Source organism: Cyprinus carpio, chromosome B19 (assembly GCF_018340385.1).
Source record: "Cyprinus carpio isolate SPL01 chromosome B19, ASM1834038v1, whole genome shotgun sequence".
Taxonomy (NCBI): Eukaryota; Metazoa; Chordata; class Actinopteri; order Cypriniformes; family Cyprinidae; genus Cyprinus; species Cyprinus carpio.
The window spans coordinates 3926198-3944701 of record NC_056615.1 but is presented as its reverse complement, the minus strand read 5'-3'; the positions used below and the strand labels follow the sequence as shown (position 1 = coordinate 3944701).

General features: G+C 34.0%; 1 protein-coding gene across 1 annotated transcript; it reads left to right on the top strand.

Moving 5' to 3' along the window:
• Nucleotides 1-3343: 3343 nt before the first annotated feature.
• LOC109101442 (nudC nuclear distribution protein) lies at nt 3344-9102 on the top strand. Its single transcript, XM_019114805.2, is given in 9 exon segments — nt 3344-3545; nt 4122-4199; nt 4865-5077; nt 5374-5448; nt 5562-5675; nt 5956-6150; nt 6854-6937; nt 7106-7224; nt 8915-9102. Coding segments are annotated over 9 exon segments (1005 nt in total). The 5' UTR covers nt 3344-3470; the 3' UTR covers nt 8967-9102.
• The last annotated feature ends 9402 nt before the right edge of the window (nt 9103-18504 follow it).

Here is an 18504-nt window from a genome sequence, read left to right as displayed (position 1 = left end):
ATTGTATATATATGTGTGTGTGTGTGTGTGGGTGTGTGTGTGTGTGTAGTGTTTTATTTTATTAGTTAGCTGTATTTTTAGTTACGTTTTAACCTTATCAAAACTTATCAAAATAACCCAACTGCAGTTTGATTGAGATTAATTGGAGTGCACAATGAAAAAAACATGATTTTTGAAAATTGTTAAATACAGAGTTATCTGTTTTTGCAAATGAACTCTTCACACACACACACACACACACACACACACACACACACAACCCCCCCACACACACACACGCACACACACACCACCCCCCCACACACCACACACACACACATTCTTATTAATATTCACGCATCATTATGCACTTTCATGGTTAGACGATCTGAAACCTATTGTTAATCATTACTATCATAAACATGTTGTTAATTAAAGTTTTTCTCGATTGCTTAAAAACATTTGCCCACTCACATCACATTTTCAAAACAACACACAGGATAAAACTGAAGCTCAATGGCCAAAATGACTCATTTTGTTAGCAAAATGCTCTAACACTCACAAAACATGCAACATAAGCAAATATTTCCATCAAACACCACAACTTGGTCAAATTAATTTACACAATCATTACACAATGGACATACAACATACACACACACACAATATGATGCACACACTCAAATGGATACTGGACAAAAAAAGTACCACACAACATGGGTGGAAATACCTTTTTAAAAAAAAAAAAAAAAAATTTACATTTTATTTTCACACAGTCCAGTTCTTTCACACGATTATGCCACACACAAATCGCACAAATGTTTTCACTTGCAATGCAACGAGGGACATACCTTCTTGCATGGCGTATCCACACCCTGGCAGTCACTCTGCACACATTGCCAGCATTTCACCTCCACATCTGCACCATCATACACCTTCCACCCCAAGCACACAAGAACTCCTCGATTTGGTTCAGAAAGGCGCAGTATGCAGGGAGGAATTGTTTCACATAATACGAGGCTGTGCTGCAAAACCATTCATTCACAAGGCGACAGTGGTGGAAAGCCACACCCAAATTATGACACACCACCTCAACACCCTCTCCGCAATCAGTAATTCTTTCACATCAAGAACAAGGCGTTCTGTATTGTACCAAATAGTTGGTACAAAGGACTCCATCATTGGAGATGGCAGCACGCACCCCCTCTGACACACTGTGACAGTGGCCCTCTGCCCAATGATGTTCACTCACGTCGTCGCCCACACAGAGGTTGAAGCCGGCACATCACAAACAATGAATTGTGACACCTTCACTTCAAGCTCCATTATTCCAGAGACAGAGCACACCAAATTATTCCAGTCCACTATGGTAAACAAGGTATTACAAAAAAAATCTGTACACACACACACGATGTCAGAGTTTCCTTTGTGTGATGGAACTCTGTACAGCTGCTTATCATTCACATGGTTTCGTTCAAGGACTCGAATCTATAGTTGCCAAACTCACACTGTTATATTTCTAAATGCATCACTGCTGCCTGGACACGCAGTCTGACACCACTACCATATCACAAACAGACTCCTGTTCACACACCTTTCCTCTGCCACCACAATGTGTGGATTCTACAAAAGCAAAAAGCATGTCAAAATTGACACTGTATGACAGTCACATAAACTGCATTTACTGTACACACAGTTTGTTCTGCTAACAGGGCAATACAGTAAAGCTGAAATACACATTACAGTAACACAATTACCTGTTCTCATTTCCAAAAACGACACACAGTGGCACTTGACCATGCAAATAGCAAACACAGAGGTGGCATCTTTTTATAGATGGATGAGGACGCACAAGAGTTGTGCAATATGAGTTTCACACAGGTGCATAGAGATTTATAATTATGCAAGTAGTTTCTATCAGCGGTGAATAGATTTTTTTTTTTGTTCAACACAATCCATACAAGATCTGTGGGTCAAACTGTTTTGAAAAAGGGTGTGAAAAATTGTGAAACAAATGAAAAAAGTGTTTAAAACATTTGCAAGAGAAGGACTTCTGCTGTGTAATACTGTGATGAGAAGATCACGGTCCCAGTTTCATGGTTATTGTTAATCATTACTATCATAAACATTAAATCAAATAAATACTATATAAACCATATAAAAAACAAACAAATCAAAACTAATAAAACAAAACCATAATAAAAATTAAGTTAACAAAAACAAATAAATACTATTTAATCCATATACAAATCAAATGTATCTGATCTAATAAGGGAATAATGGGAAGAAAACTGAAATATTATTTTCTCAGGAACTAAATAATTCATTTAATTCTTTAATTTTAGTGCTGTCAGGTGATTAATCGTGAATAATCATATCTAAAATAAAACATTTGGTTGAGATAATGTGTGTACTGTGTGTATTTGTAATGTATAAATACACACATACTGAATATATTTTGAAAATATTAACATGTTTATACATTTATATATTCATATTATATTTTACATTACATATAGATATATTTAATATGTAAAAAAAAATTTTTTCTTAAATATATACATGTATTGTATGTGTTTATATTTATATATACATAATAAATATACACAGTACACACACATATAATATAAACAAAATCTTTTATTTTGGATGTGATTAATCGTTTGACAGCACTAAAAATACACACTTATTTTTTCAAATATTTACATGCATATATACAGTATATATTTATATTCATATATAATTTAGATTATATATAGACATGAATATTTATATATAATTATAACATATTTTTTAAACATGCATGCATGTGTGTGTATTTATATATACTGTATATAAAAAATACAGAGGTCACACATATATTATGTATGCGATTAATCACGATTAATCCTTCGACAGCACTACTTTATATATATATATATATATATATATATATATATATATATATATATATATATATATACATATATATATATATATATATATATATATATATATATATATATATATATATATATATATATATATTATATATATCATATTATTGTATTTAATTTTTTTCATTTTATCTTGTCGGCTACTGTAGCCTATAGACTATGATACTGATGCTGCCCTTGGATTTGTAGTCTAGGTCTTAAGTTATTGTGTATTTGTTTTTTACAAGAGCTTTTCTTAAACGTAATATAAAGATAATATAATATTAATGTGTGTAAGTGTATCAGGTCTCTAGAAAGTTCTGCTCTAGATGCTGGTCTTGCCTCATCTGTCCGCGTTAATACCCGCCTCACCCGCTAAGGCTTCCCGAAGCTGCCAGCTGATTGGTTCATTCCTTTGTCCTTCAGATGTGTGCGATCTGATTGGTTGTAAAGAAAACGTGGGCGGTCCTTGTATCTAGGAAGTAGTGTAGGCATGCACCGGGTGATAGCGTGACCGTTAGCTTCACGCACCTAATCACAGTTTTTCTCGTCTGTTATCTGAAGTAAATAGTGAAGATGGGTGAGGATGAGGAGAAGTATGATGGGATGTTGCTGGCCATGGCGCAGCAGCATGAGGGAGGAGTGCAGGAGGTAACATATATCAACACACGCTAGCAGCCGAGCTAACTGATGCATGATGACTCGCTAGAATAGAAAAGCATATTCACCTTATTAATAAATGAGGACTCGACTGTTTGTTAGTGTTTGTTCGACAGGACAGCACATTAATACGCTGTTATCATTTATTGTTAATGTATGCAGGAGTTGTATTAGGTGCTAGAGTGTTATTCTCAGAGATGTGTGTGTCTGTATATATATATATATATATATATATATATGATTATTCTAATGTGGAGATTCAGGGTTGTGTTATAAAACCTAGTGAGCAGCCTAACGTTACCAAGACAACTTGTATTTTTTTTTTCTTTTTCTTTTTTATTTTTGCGTGTTAAAATGTGTCAGTGTTGTCAAAAGATCTGTTTTGTTATACAGATCACTAGGTTTTGGCCTGTGTCACGTTACATGTTTTTTGCTCTATGCCTGATGATTATGATCCATAACGATTCCAGTGAGAAGTTAGTGATTATTTGTTGTGTTATTCCTTCTATCACTCTTGGCATCTCATTTATACTTCTTCATTATTATTATTATTATTATTATTAACAGCTGGTGAACACATTCTTCAGTTTTCTAAGAAGGAAAACAGATTTCTTCACGGGAGGAGAGCCTGGAGTCCCAGAGAAGGTTTGGATTTTGATACTTGCTTTCTGTACATTTCAGAAATATTTGAGAATTTTATATATATATATATATATAAACATTCTATTTCATCAAAGAATATTGAAAAAAAAGGAATCACTGTTTCCACAAAATTGTAAAGCAGCAAAACTTTTTTCAACATTGATAATAATCAGAAATGTTTCTTGAGCAGCATATTTTCATGATTTCTGAAGATCATGTGACACTGAAGACTGGAGTAATGATGCTGAAAATTCAGCTTTGAACACAGAAATAAATTGCATTTCTTAAGCTTCGGTGAACAAGAGAATCCTTTCAAAACCTTTTTTTATTTTTATTTTTTAATCTTGCAGACTACAAACTGTTGACTCAGTGTATATAAATCGTTCAGTACTTGCAGACCTGTATGATGTAAAATAAACTATTTTCCACAAAATTAAAATCAATTGTGATTCAGGCTATCAAGCTCCATAAAAGTCAAAAATGCTGCATAACACTAGTCCATACAACTCTAGGTTTTCTAAAGCCACAATACATTTTAAAAGAAGTTTGAAATTTATTTTTCAAAATGATTTTTCTTCATTCAATTATTATTATTATTATTTTTTTAATTCAGCACATATTGAGCACCAATCAGTGATTGATCTGCATTCCCTTTCTTTGACCTGTAGCTGGTTAAAGAGGCGTTTGCTCATCACAATCAGCTCGCCCTCAAAGCCCAGAAAGAGAAAGAGTCCAGACAAGAGAAGGAGAAGAAGGAGAAGACCGACAGAGCTGCTAAACTGAAGGAAGAGGAGAAGAAGAGGAAGCAGGACACCTAACATCCAAAAAAAAAATATCTCACATATTAATATACCAAGAGACTCCAGGCACAGTTAAATCAAGTGAGAGCGCACATAAACCATTAACATTCATAAAAATGATTTCTTCCCTGTTTATGTATTACCCTATAAAACCAAATATGCACAAACCAAATACTATTACACCTCAAAAGCGTAGTTCACCCAAAAATTAATCATTTACTCCTCTTTCCAAACCCATAGGACTTCGAAACACAAATTAAGATATTTTTAATAATTAAAACGACATGAGCGTTAGTTTTTAAGTTTTCAGTAAGCTTTCCTTTTAAAATCATGTAAGCATCAAATGTGATCGATCTGTAACTTTCATCATTTCTCAGACAAAAGAAGAAAAGAAAACTGCGGAAGTACCTGAGAAAACAGACGGCGAAACATCAGAAAAAGACAAAAAAGGGGTAAGTGGGGTTTATTTCATTAATGTCAAATATACGAGTGAAAAGTGAGCTGCTGAAGTGTTTTTGAGCGGCTCTAGATAAGTGTCTGATGCTCTCTGATGTGTGTGTCTCAGTCGGACTCCGAAGGAGAGGAAGATGAGAAGGACAAAGACAAGATCAAGCCCAATGCTGGAAACGGAGCAGACCTTTCACACTACCGCTGGACTCAGACGCTGTCTGAAGTGGACGTGAGTCTTATTTCTTTCTGTATGCTCGACACTGTGAGCATTTCACTCGCATTTGTGACTTAAAATAGATGTGTGTGAACTGGAAAATGTATTTAGGAGCATGAGTGTGAATACAATTTCTTAAACATCCTAAATAAATAACAATGGTAATGCTTTAGCCAAAATCAAAAGGAAATAGTTTTAATATCAAACAGTTATTTTATGGCAAGTGAGGAAAAATTGTCATGAGCTCAATGTCACAGTGTAAAAGCAGGACTGTGTGATCTGTCTCCCCTCGCAGCTGGTCGTGCCGTTCGATGTGAGCTTCCGTCTGAAGGGGAAGGACGTGGTGGTGGACATCCAGCGGCGTTCCCTGAAGGTGGGGCTGAAGGGTCATCCGCCTGTGATCGACGGACAGCTGTGCAACGAGGTCAAGGTGGAGGAGAGCTCCTGGCTCATAGAGGATGGGAAAGTGGTCACCATTCATTTTGAGAAGGTATGGATGAGAACGTCAGGGCTGTCAACATGGCAGAAAAACTAAATTCGAATTTTGTAATTTAATATTATCAATATTTGAATTATATTCTAATTTAAAAGGCATAATTTCAGTTAGAGGCCACAAGAGGGCGCATCAAGCAAATTATTACTAATGCACGACTATCTATATCTAACACTACTATCTTTGAAAAAAGTACGTTTAAAAAAAAAAAAAACACATAATTAAGTTGGTTAAACGATTAGAAACAAAACAGCATCATGTGTATATATGTATAGTTTAATACAAAGGACCAAAAACCAGTGGGATGCAGAAAAAACACCATTAAGTCTCGAGACATGTTTTTAAAAGTTGAACTTTCATTAATTATGCATGACTTTCTAAACATGCGGTTCTTTTGTGCGAGACGTGAGTGCAACGGTGATAGATTTCCCTCTAGAAAATGTGATAAATATGTGTTGTGTGAACGGCTTGGTTTCAGCTTTGACGTGAACAACATCTTCTCTGCATTGATTCTCTCTTTTTCCGCAATATTTTGAATGAACAACGTAGCAGCGCCACGGTTTTGCTTTCGAATGTGGATTTTTATTTTAAATTCGGCGAATATTCGAAATTCGAACTTTTTTTGATAGCCCTAGAGAGCATGCTTAGATTGGCGTTTGTGATTTGCCCGGCTGACTAATGACGCACACGTTTATTCCAGATAAACAAAATGGAGTGGTGGAGCAGGTTAGTGACCACAGACCCCGAAATCAACACCAAGAAGATCTGCCCGGAGAACTCCAAGGTAAGACCCAACTATTACCTACTCACTGTTTTCAGAACAGTTGATTTCAAACAGCTTGATGAAACTTCAGGATTTTTGTGCAGACTAATTCATACTTGATTATTACAAGACGAGGTGATTAATCGCACTCTTGCACCTCGTGCCGTGTTTTACACCGAACGCGCTCAGCTGTCGGATCTGGACGGGGAGACGCGCAGTATGGTGGAGAAGATGATGTATGATCAGAGACAGAAGTCCATGGGGCTGCCCACCTTTGAAGAGCAGAAGAAACAGGACATCCTGAAGAAGTAAGATCACACGGTCATGTGGTGCGACCAGAAAAACAGGAAGTGATGTCGTAGAGAGAACCCCTGCAGACCCTCATGACTGTCTCTTAAAGTACTAGATGGCTTTAATTCAGTGAGCACACATTAAAGTAATAAAACATTTATAATGTTGCAAAAGATTTCTATAGCAAATAAATGCTATTTTTTCATCAAAAAAAATTAAATAAAATCACGGTTTCCACAAAAATATGAATCAGCACAACTGATCTCAACACTGATAATAATCAGGAATGTTTATTGAGCAGCAAATCAGCATATTAGGATGATTTCTGAAGATCATGTGACTCAATTACATTTTACTATAAATTCACATTGAAAACAGTTATTTTGAATTGTAATATTATTTCACGATAATTCAAATGCAGTGCAGCAGTACGGTGACCAGGAAGGGTCATGTTCGGGTTACACACGTTAATATGTCGTGGCCACCAGATCATTTTGTTGAGGGAACAACATCCATTCCTCATGGTCTCTCTTATCAGAGACTGATTTATTAATATAATAATCATAATAAACAAAATACCAAAGAAACCGTAAAAATTGCTAAATTAATACATCAACCAAATTAATAATATAATGGACTGTATTGCGCCCAAATTAAGTTTATCATGAATAAATGTTGCATAAAGTGCAGAAAATCAAATAAGCCTACAAGAAAACATTTTTATCCATCCCACAGTCTTGCAGGTCCATCAGCTGATGGTTTATTTTTTAATTTTTTTGTAATATTTGTTTATTATTATTATTGGTTATATTTTTATATCCATAATTGTATTAGATTTCGATCTCTTTAACGTTCTGAATACTTTGAAAAATAATAGCCTACTGTAAATGCCCAACATGCCAATAAAGCTTTGATTATTCTATATGACAGGAATTTTTACTGGAAGTGCAGTTTAAAGGTTCGATTTAACATATTTCATTTTAGTTCAGCTAATTATTAGACTATTATAAATACTATAGTGTTTCGTTGAAGAATAAATCATTGACGTAGTTTCTTTTGTAAATAAAACACAACACACTCATTTATCGTCAGACACCGGTGTAAATACAGTCATAAAGTCAAAACTTGATTGGCATATTTGTCAGGCATTTATAGTATTTGCAAAATATATGTCAGCATATTAATAATGCTTGCGCAATTTTACAGAACGTTAATTAGGTAAAGCGATACACGAATTGAAAGAGGAAATAAGCAACTATAACAACAAATACAAAAATATAGCCCTAACCAGTTCATGTAAGTATTATTATAATATTAAATTTATATAATAATAATAATAATAATAATAATAATAATAATAATAATAATAATAATAATATACAAATATTGAATAAAAAGAGTATTTACAAGACTGTGGGATGGTTAAAAATGTTTTATCCGTCTCTGATAATCCCAGGTTTTGGTCACACAGGTGTGTTTACGCATTAAACTCCTGGCCAGGAGAAAAATATGTTGTTCCCTCAACATAAGATCTTGAGACATCGCGACAAAACTAAGTGAACCAAGCATGTCCCCTCCTGGTCACCGTACAGCAGTCGTCTTCCAACAACAGCAAACCATCAGAATGAGCACTATCTTGGTCTGTGCAGACCTGTATGTATTAATTTGCGGTCTTCTCTGATGTTCTTGTGTTTGGTGTGTTCGCAGGTTCATGGCTCAGCATCCAGAGATGGACTTCTCCAAAGCCAAGTTCAGCTGAGAGCCGCATCTCAGAATGAGTCTCGTCTTGCCTCAGTTAGAGGAGTTTGTTTTCGGTTATACGACTGTCGTGATGGAAGTGTTATAATACACCATGTCTTGGTGTTTATTTTTTAAATAAATCATTTCAAACCCTACCTGTTTGTGTCAGTAGTATGTTGGCCGTCGCTGGCTGGAGTGCCACACTTTGGTGTACGATTATGTAATTACTCTCTGATAGGTGAAGTTTAGATTAGACTGAACACTCCTGATAGCTTGATAGCATGATTATGATGATTTTGATGAAAGCTTTTCTTGCTTTAACATTTATGAATTCAGCAGGTGATTTTTATACTAGCTGACCTTGTTAAGCAGGGAGGGCTGGGGGCACATTTAACAATACATTTCTTAAATTGCAAACTAAAATGATTGGTGGACTTCTCTCTGTCCCTATGAAAAACAAACCTTGCATCAATTGTTAAAAAACAAACAAAAATTTTTTTGAATGCTAAGCATTTTTCTACTGTTTTATAATTTTGTAAATTTTGAATGTTTAAACATTTGAACGTTTAATATATATAATATCGACAGTATGTTACGTGGTTGTCTAATTCCTCTCAAGCACCCCAAGAGGGCAGTGTTGGCAAATGATTATCGAGACAGTGCTGTTTCTGTGAAAACTGGAACTTGTTATTCCTCTCTCAGCCATCAGGTGGCGCCATTGAACACATGTTTTAACCCACCTTACACATTGATTTTACAAAATACCATGCTCACTACAGTTGTTACTACAGTAAATTAAACGAAATGTTGTCTCTGTCAAACTGTGTATTTTAAATGTACTTATTTATTTGCTTTTTTTGATAACAGTAATGACTAACACTAAATTAGCACAGTTTTACTGTAGTAACAATGAAAGAATTACATAGGAGAAAAACACAGCCTACATGAAACCTTTTTAAAGACCTAAGAGACTCTTTTGGACTGCAAGTGATAAAAAAAATAATAGTAATGTTACAGATTCAAACCCAGTCAGATATTAATGCAACTGTACCCATCTTTTTAACAGACCACAAAGAAGACAAGCAATATTATCCAGACTAACAGTCTTTGTATTTGGGAGCACTTTGACCCCAGCAAGACCAAATCACCAATCTGAGAATTTTAACATGAAAAACTACATTTTTCAACAATTCACATTTGTGACCTTATACAGAATTATTCATCAGACTTTTCTTACATTATTCATATTGATTTTTCTTTAGAAAAGCCTGATTTTTTAAGTGTGTTGAATCTAGGCTACTACTCTTCGGACATTTTAGCTGAAATAATTTTTTTACACAACTGTTATTAATGTTTTTGACCATAAAATAAACCATGCATAAAGTATCTTCTCTAACACTGACATGAGCAACATTTGTACACCATTTATTAATGAGTTAATATTATAAATTGCATTAAATTGTGTTTGTAGTTAATACATTAACTTACGTTAATACAACTTGGCTATTAATATTATAATCTGTGGTTGTGTTTAAAGAAGTGCATTTGTTTTGATGTGTTGACTAACATACTAAAGCATGTAAAGTACTTCATTTTCATTTTAACTAGTGTGTTATTAATGACACATTTCAAGTCAATATATGTTAAATCCACTAAATTGCAACTTCATCAAAACAAATTCGTAATTTCAAAGAGTTCAGATGCAGAAGCCTCTAAGTGCCGTTTGAAATTTTCTTCTAAAATTAGCATTTTTGTCGATGTTTATGTTTGGTCATTTCACTTTAATGGCAATAAATAGGTTATTTACATTTCCATTAAAGTAAAATAACTGAATATAAACATAGGAGCCTGCATGGGAAAATTTCAGATGCCACTTAAAGGCTTTCAAATATATTAATATGTGACCCTGGAGCATAAAAGCAGCTGTAGGACCACGGGTATATTTGTAGCAATAGCCAACAATACATTGTATGGGTCAAAATTATACATTTTTCTTTAATGCCAAAAATCACTAGGATATTTAGTAAAGATCATGTTCCATGAAGATATTTTGTACATTTCCTACTGTAAATATATCAAAGCCTAATTTTTGATTAATAATATGTATTGCTAAGAACTTCATTTGGGCAACTTTAAAGATGATTTTCTCAATATTGAGATTTTTTTTGCACCCTCAGATTCCAGTTTTTCAAATATTTGTATATTGGCCAGATATTGTCCTAACAAACCATACATCAAAGGAAAGCTTATTTATCCAGGTTTTGGATGATGTATAAAAAATGACACTTATGACTGGTTTTGTGGACCAGGCTCACAAATACATGACATTCAAGTTTCATAATAGATTACATTAAAGTATATTTTAGTTACCCATAAATGCTAGTCAGTACATTCAGCAGTGCAAAAGTAAAAAAAAAAAAAAAAAATTATGAAATTACACATAAAGATGTACTTAAGTCCTACTTAAGTGGGTCAAAAAGCACTATAATGTTCAGATAATTTATTTAATATACATTTAATACCTAATACATTAACATGCATTTCAGTGTGAAAGCATTACGTTCAGTTTGCATGTATTTTAAAGTATATTATTTCTGTAATAAATGCTCTTTTAAAAGTGTACTTATATTTAACATTGGCTATTTTGATAATTTGACAAGAAGTGTTTGAGTTTCTGTAGAGATCTTTTTATTGCAGACATTGGTAAATCTGTCTCTATATGAGTATGTGCTATCACTTTAGTTTAGGGACCGGTTCAGCATGCATGTTACTAGCATATTGGCTGTTTATTAGTACTTATAAAGTCACATATTAATGCCTTGTTCTGTGTGACCGTATTTTAGATCCCTTAATCCTACAACACACCTAAACTTAACAACTACCTTACTAAGTATTAATAAGCAGCAAATTAAGAGTTTACTGATGCAAAAGTCATAGTTAATAGTTAATAGTCCCCAATGGTCCCCAAACTAAAGTGTGACCGAAGTTTCTCAAGTAAGTAAGTCAAATTTATTTATATAGCACCTTTCACAGAAAAGAGTCACAAAGTGCTTTACAGTGATATCAGTAAAACAAGTCAAACATACATGCAATCACATATAAAATAAAACATAAAATCAAAACAAATTAGATAACAAATATCGCAGAAATGTAATAGCAGCCTAACTGTTAATTAAAAGCTTGTCCAAAGAGGTGTATCTTTAGGTGTCTTTTAAAAGACTCTAAAGAACCCAAAGTTCTCAGTGTTAAAGGGACAGAGCTCCAGCGCCTCGGAGCCACAGCACAGAAAGCATGGTCACCTTTTGTCTTAAGACGTGTTCTAGGAATAGTTAAAAGGATCAGGTCAGAAGAACTTAAGGACCGACCGGGAGAGTGTGCAAGTAATAAATCCTGAATATAGGAGGGTGCCTGGCCATGCAAGGCTCTATAAGTAATAACTAAAATTTTAAACTGCACTCTAAAAGCAATAGGAAGCCAATGAAGGTATTTAAATACAGGAGTAATGTGGGACCTCTTGCCGGAACGAGTCAAAAGCCTTGCAGCTGCTTTCTGTATAACTTATAGCCGCTCCATAGAAGATTTGTTCAAACAAGTATACAGAACATTGCAATAATCCAATCGTGATAAAGGCATGAACAAGCATATCCATCTCTTTTTTTTTTGAGACCAAAGATCTAATCTGAGCAATGTTCCTGAAATGGAAAAAACATGAACAAACTACAGACTTTACATGACTGTTTAAACATATAGCTCTGACAGTTTATCTAGACTATCAGGACTTAACAAAATATTTAGCTGAATGTCAGTAAAACTGTTAATAATCTTGCCAAGAGGAAGCATATACAGAGTAAACAAAAGAGGGCTGAGCACAGAGCCTTGTGGCACACCACAGGACATAGCATCAAGCAAAAAGATCAGGAGTTTTAAGAGTTAGAAAGTTTCAGAGGTCTCCATTTGCTCGCAGTTTAATCTCACTACTGTCTAGGAGAAACGACAGGAGATCTGCTTTGTGATGTTTCATCAGTTATTCTGAGAGACGTGGTAAAGCTGGTCATCTGATTTTTTTTTTTGGGACTGCTGTGGGTGGGTGTATGTTGCTCATCCCAGGATAGAGAGCCGGAGTAGCTCAGCTGAAAGCTATGTCTCACCCAGGTACGAGAATTTCTTCATTAACGAAGGCACACAGACATCAGAAGGCTAGGTGGGTTTGTGTGGGGGTGAAAGGCAAGAGATGATGGGCAAACACAGCTCCACAACGGGCCGCTCCAGACTTGACGACTTGTTTTTGGCAGCAGGGACCCATAACTCATCCACAGGCCCTCGCATTCAGACTCACCATTATAACCCAAGTGTTTACCCAGTCATGCACTCATCTGCACCAATACCGGGAAATGAAGATGCTTTGGAATCGTTGATGGAAACGAGGCATCTAGAACATTCACTGTCATGTGCTTCTATTCTGCGCCTCGGGAAAATCATAAAAAATGGACTGACACTGACCACTAAAGGAGTATGTTTTAAAGAAATAGTTCACCTCGCCCTCAGGCCATCCGAGATGTAGATGAGTTTGTTTCTTCATCTGAACAGATCTGGAGAAATATAGCATTACGTCACTTGCTCAGCAATGAATCCGAATGGGTGCCGTAAGAATGAGAGTTCAAACAGCTGATAAAAACATCACAATGATCCACAACACTCCAGTCCATCAGTTAACATCTTGTGAAGTGAAAAGCTGTGTTTGAAAGAAACAAATCCATCCTTAAGATATTTCAAGTTCAAACAAGTCCATTCTCCAAAATCTTGAAAAAAAAAAAAACCTTCATAACTTCACTTCATAACTTGTTAAAGGAGCATATTCAGGTGAAAACAAAGTTTTGCCAACTTTAAGGTATTAATTCAAGTTTAGTATTTCAAAGTGACAAATACTGAGTAGAACTTTTAGATCACCATTGACCCAAAAGAACAAAATCACAACATCGATCTGAAGCTTAAAATTGCTATCATATTAGGTTCCTGTAAGGCTATAAATATCTAATTCTGATCTTCTGAAATATAAGTGCACTTAATTGTATTGAATGTGCACTTGTAGTGGACTTAAAATCTTAAACATATAAGTTTTATTAAACTGTATACATGCAGATAATATAATGTTAATTAAATAAAAGGACACTTAAGTGTACTTAAAGAGGACAGACTTTTATGCTTTTAAAAGAAGCATTTTATAATAATAATAACAAATGAAAAGTTTTAATTTAAAGTACTGCATACATTTCAAATCATTATGCATTAATAATCTTTTTGTGTTTATTTTGATGTGTTCACTACCTTAAAGCACATGTAATGTACCTGATTAGAAATGTAACTGTAGTATGTTTTAAAGATGATATATTTCAAATATAGTAGTCAACATTTGAAGTGGATCAAAACCTTTCATCAAAGTTGTCCTAAAACCTAAAACCAAAATGCGTTCTTCTTTGATCCACTTCAAATGTTGACTACTATATATTGAATTGCTTCATCATTACAAATATGTAATTACAAATATATTTAAATAGATGGCATACAGGTTTCAATAGAAATCATATTAAAGTATATTTTATTTTAACTTAAAGGCTTGTCAGTATACTTAAACAATACTTAAACAATATTTCAATACATTTAAGTGGCCAAGAAATGCTAACTAAAAAAAAATAGCTAAATATTAAATTATTTGAAGTATATTATTTCTGTAAAAACATGATATAATGTACTATAACATGGGCAATGTTACAAAGTGATTGAAATAACTACATAGAAAGAATAACCACATAAATACAGAGCACATAATCAGTCTCAGTCAGAGAAGGACTAATGTATCATAAACACATAGCATCTTCTCAGTCACATGCGATGTTAGCATTGTTAACCAGCAGACTGTGGGCGGTTGAGCTCTATATGACCAAACAGCACACTTCAGAGCACAGTCCTCACAGCGAGGGTCCTGCAGGCCTTCCTCTCCTCACCTGTGTGCCAAACACACTTTCTAGAGCGTATTTAGAAGACACACAGAGGTAAAAACCCAATGAAGCTATTATGAACAGGGATCCACACAGGCAGGCTGCCACATGTTAAAAACAATAGACGTCTATGGAAAGTCCCCACAACTCACAGAAACAAACGTGTGTGTGTGTGTGTTGTTAAGAGTTTGCAGATCCACCTCGCACACAAAGAGCTCATTCATACTCTGAGACTCATTAGTGATCAGGGCTGGTGGCAGTAAGAAACTCACACTTTTACATACAGTAGTGGATGATGTTGATAGTCCGTGTGATGCTCTACACCTGTGGTGGCTCTATATAGGACTCCTGTGTGAATATGAGGAGAAGTGACTTCATGCATCCACCAAACACCAGCAAAACAGTGTTAATTAAAAGTTATTGCAAAAATGCATTGAACATGTAAAGTTAGTTGAGATGATGGCTGCATTTGAGAGCAGGTGATACTGGTTTGAGACTTTGTTTTGTAGTGCAATGACATGAAATGAATTCTCTTCTGCACACCAAGGCTGCATTTATTTGTCCAAAAGTACAGTAAAACAGTAATATTGTGAAATAATATTACAATTTAAAATAGCTGTTTTCTGTGTGAAAATATGTTAAAATCTAATTTATTCCTGTGATCAAAGCTGAATTTTCAGCATCATTACTCCAGTCTTCAGTGTCACATGATCCTTTAGAAATCATTCTTATATACTGATTTGCTCCTCAAGAAACATTTATTATTATTATCAGTGCTGAAAACAGTTGTGCTGCTTCACATTTTCAAACTTTGAGATATTTCTTTCAGGGTCCTTAGATCAGTAGAATAAAAAAAACATATATATTATATTTATATATATATATATATATATAAATCTTTTGTAACATTATAAATGTATTTACTGTCACTTTTGACCAATTTAATGCATCTTTGCTAAATTAAAGTATCAATTAAGAATCTTAATGCCCTAAACTTATTAACACTGTATATTCAGTGCAAGTGAATGCATGTAATGCACTCATTTCAGCTGTATTTCTCCTGACAGCACCAGCACAGAGGTTGCTCTTGTCTTAGTTTTTATTCGTTTATTACATGATTTTGTGTCTATAAAAACCTGTGTATTATGTAGAAGTGCTCATACAGCAGTCTGTCTCATGTGGTTTACAAAGAGCTTTTCAGGATTCATGCTGTGAGAGTTCAGATCCTCCACGAGTCAACAGAGATCTGTTTAGAAAGACTAACCTTCATGGGTTGTGCTCTCTACCCTGGAAACACACACACACACACACACACACACACACACACACACACACACACACACACACACACACACACACACACACACAGCTGGCTGTCACACTGCTCCTTCATTATTGTTTGCCTGTGGCCCTGTGACCCTCAGTCTTCATTTACGCTCAGGTGTTGAGTGCTCAATCACAGCCTCAGAGCACAGATCTCCAGCGCTGTCAGTGAACAGTGACATCAGCAGCAGAGATGTGTGTGTGTGTGTGTGTGTGTCTGAGTGTGTGTGTGTGTGTGTGTGTGTCTGAGTGTGTGTCTGAGTGTGTGTGTGTGTGTGTGTGTGTGCGTGTGTGTGTGCCTGTGTCTGAGTGTGTGTGTGTGTGTGTGTGTGTGTGTGTGTGTGTGTGTGTGTTGTGTGTGTGTGTGTGTGTGTCTGTGTCTGAGCTCCTCTTCGTGTGTGTGTGTGTGTGTGTGTGTTGTGTGTGTGTGTGTGTGTGTGTGTGTGTGTGTGTCTGTGTCTGAGTGTGTGTGTGTGTGTGTGTGTGTATATAACATAATAATAACATAAATTATTATTGTAATATTAAACAGTAGTAGCATTAATAGAAGTGTATTACAATTATATTGTTTTATAATAATAATAACAACAACAACAATAATGATAATAATAATAATAATAATTATAAATAATGATAGCAACAATACATTTTATAATATACTACTACTTATTAGTATTATTAGCATTAACATTGTTTTTGTTATTACTAGAAGTGTTTTTGACGCTGCTTATTATTGTTTCTTTTAAGCTGTTTATTATTATTTATTGTTATATTAATATTAAAATTATAATTATTAGTATTAGTAGAAGTAGTAGTAGCATTAATAGTAGTAGTATATTAGTATTATTAATATTGATTTTATTAATAGCAATAATAGTAGTTAAATTAAAATAATAAAACATATATTGTATAATTTATTATTACTAATAAAATAATAAATATTAGTAGTAGTGGTAATAGTAGTATATTCGTATTGTTTTATTATTACTAGTAGTATTATTGAAACAGATGATAATAATAATAATAATAAACATTAAAGAAGTATGACATATGAAAAAAACAAATGTGTTAAAATGCAGTTGTGTGCAACTTTTATATTATGTTTGTGAATGTGTCACTTCCTATTTAGAATATGACATTATTATTATTATAATTTTTTTTTAAAGTTTTGTCATTTTAAATTTCTCACTGAAGTCGCGATCAGTTGCATTTTGTTATTAATTTTTTCTTCTTTTTTTGTGATGTGTTGAGCATGTGTCACACAGATCTGCAGATTGTAACGAAGCGCTGCGAGAGACTGAAGCTCATCACATGCTGTGAATCTCTATTACAGCATTCACATAACACACACCTGCTGCTGCTCATCACACCCGAACTCATCCAAACCCACAAGATTCATCATCTTCCACCTGCTGAATAATTTACTGAAGCCGCCGGGCTGATTATGCACCACTGAAATTAATATCTCAACAAGATAACAATAAACATGAAATAATAGAACTATAAGACTTGAAGTGGTTAGACATATTTGTGTAGAGCAAGACCTTAAAAAACCCCTTCAGATTATTAATGGTTGATGGCTAATTTAGAAAGAAGAAATGCTAAAATGTATTTCAAACAAGCAAATATCTCAAACCTGCCATTTCATAGGAAACGACCATTTAACCAATTAACAATTAAGACATTTTAGTTAAAAAGTTCTTTACAATGTCAAGATTTGCAAATGGAATAATTTGAAAAATTATTCTAATAATTTTGTAATAATAATAATAATAATAAAATAATAATAAAAAATAAATAGAAAATACAAGGTTAGTACAGACTCCTGACAAATTTAATTAATTATGAACATAAATTAGCATTTATTTAAAAACAGACAACTTTTACAACAGTATAAAAGTTTTGTCACTTTTGATAAAATTAATTCATCCTTGCTGAATCAGTATTGATTTCTTAAAAAAAAAAAAACAACAAAAAAAAAACTTTATGACCCCAAGCTTTTGAACTCTCAAACTGTTTTGAGGTTAAAGGTCAGTGCAAAAATGGGTAATAAATGATCAGGTTTTTAAAATGATTAATTGACATACCATTATTATATCTGGTTTATTTAACAAACCAAAAGTAAATACATGCATTTTTAAAAAAAAATACAAGTAAAGTAAAGACTACTGACAAATGTTTGACAGAAGAAAAAAAAAATTAATTTATTATTAAAATGACATAAATAAAACTCACAAA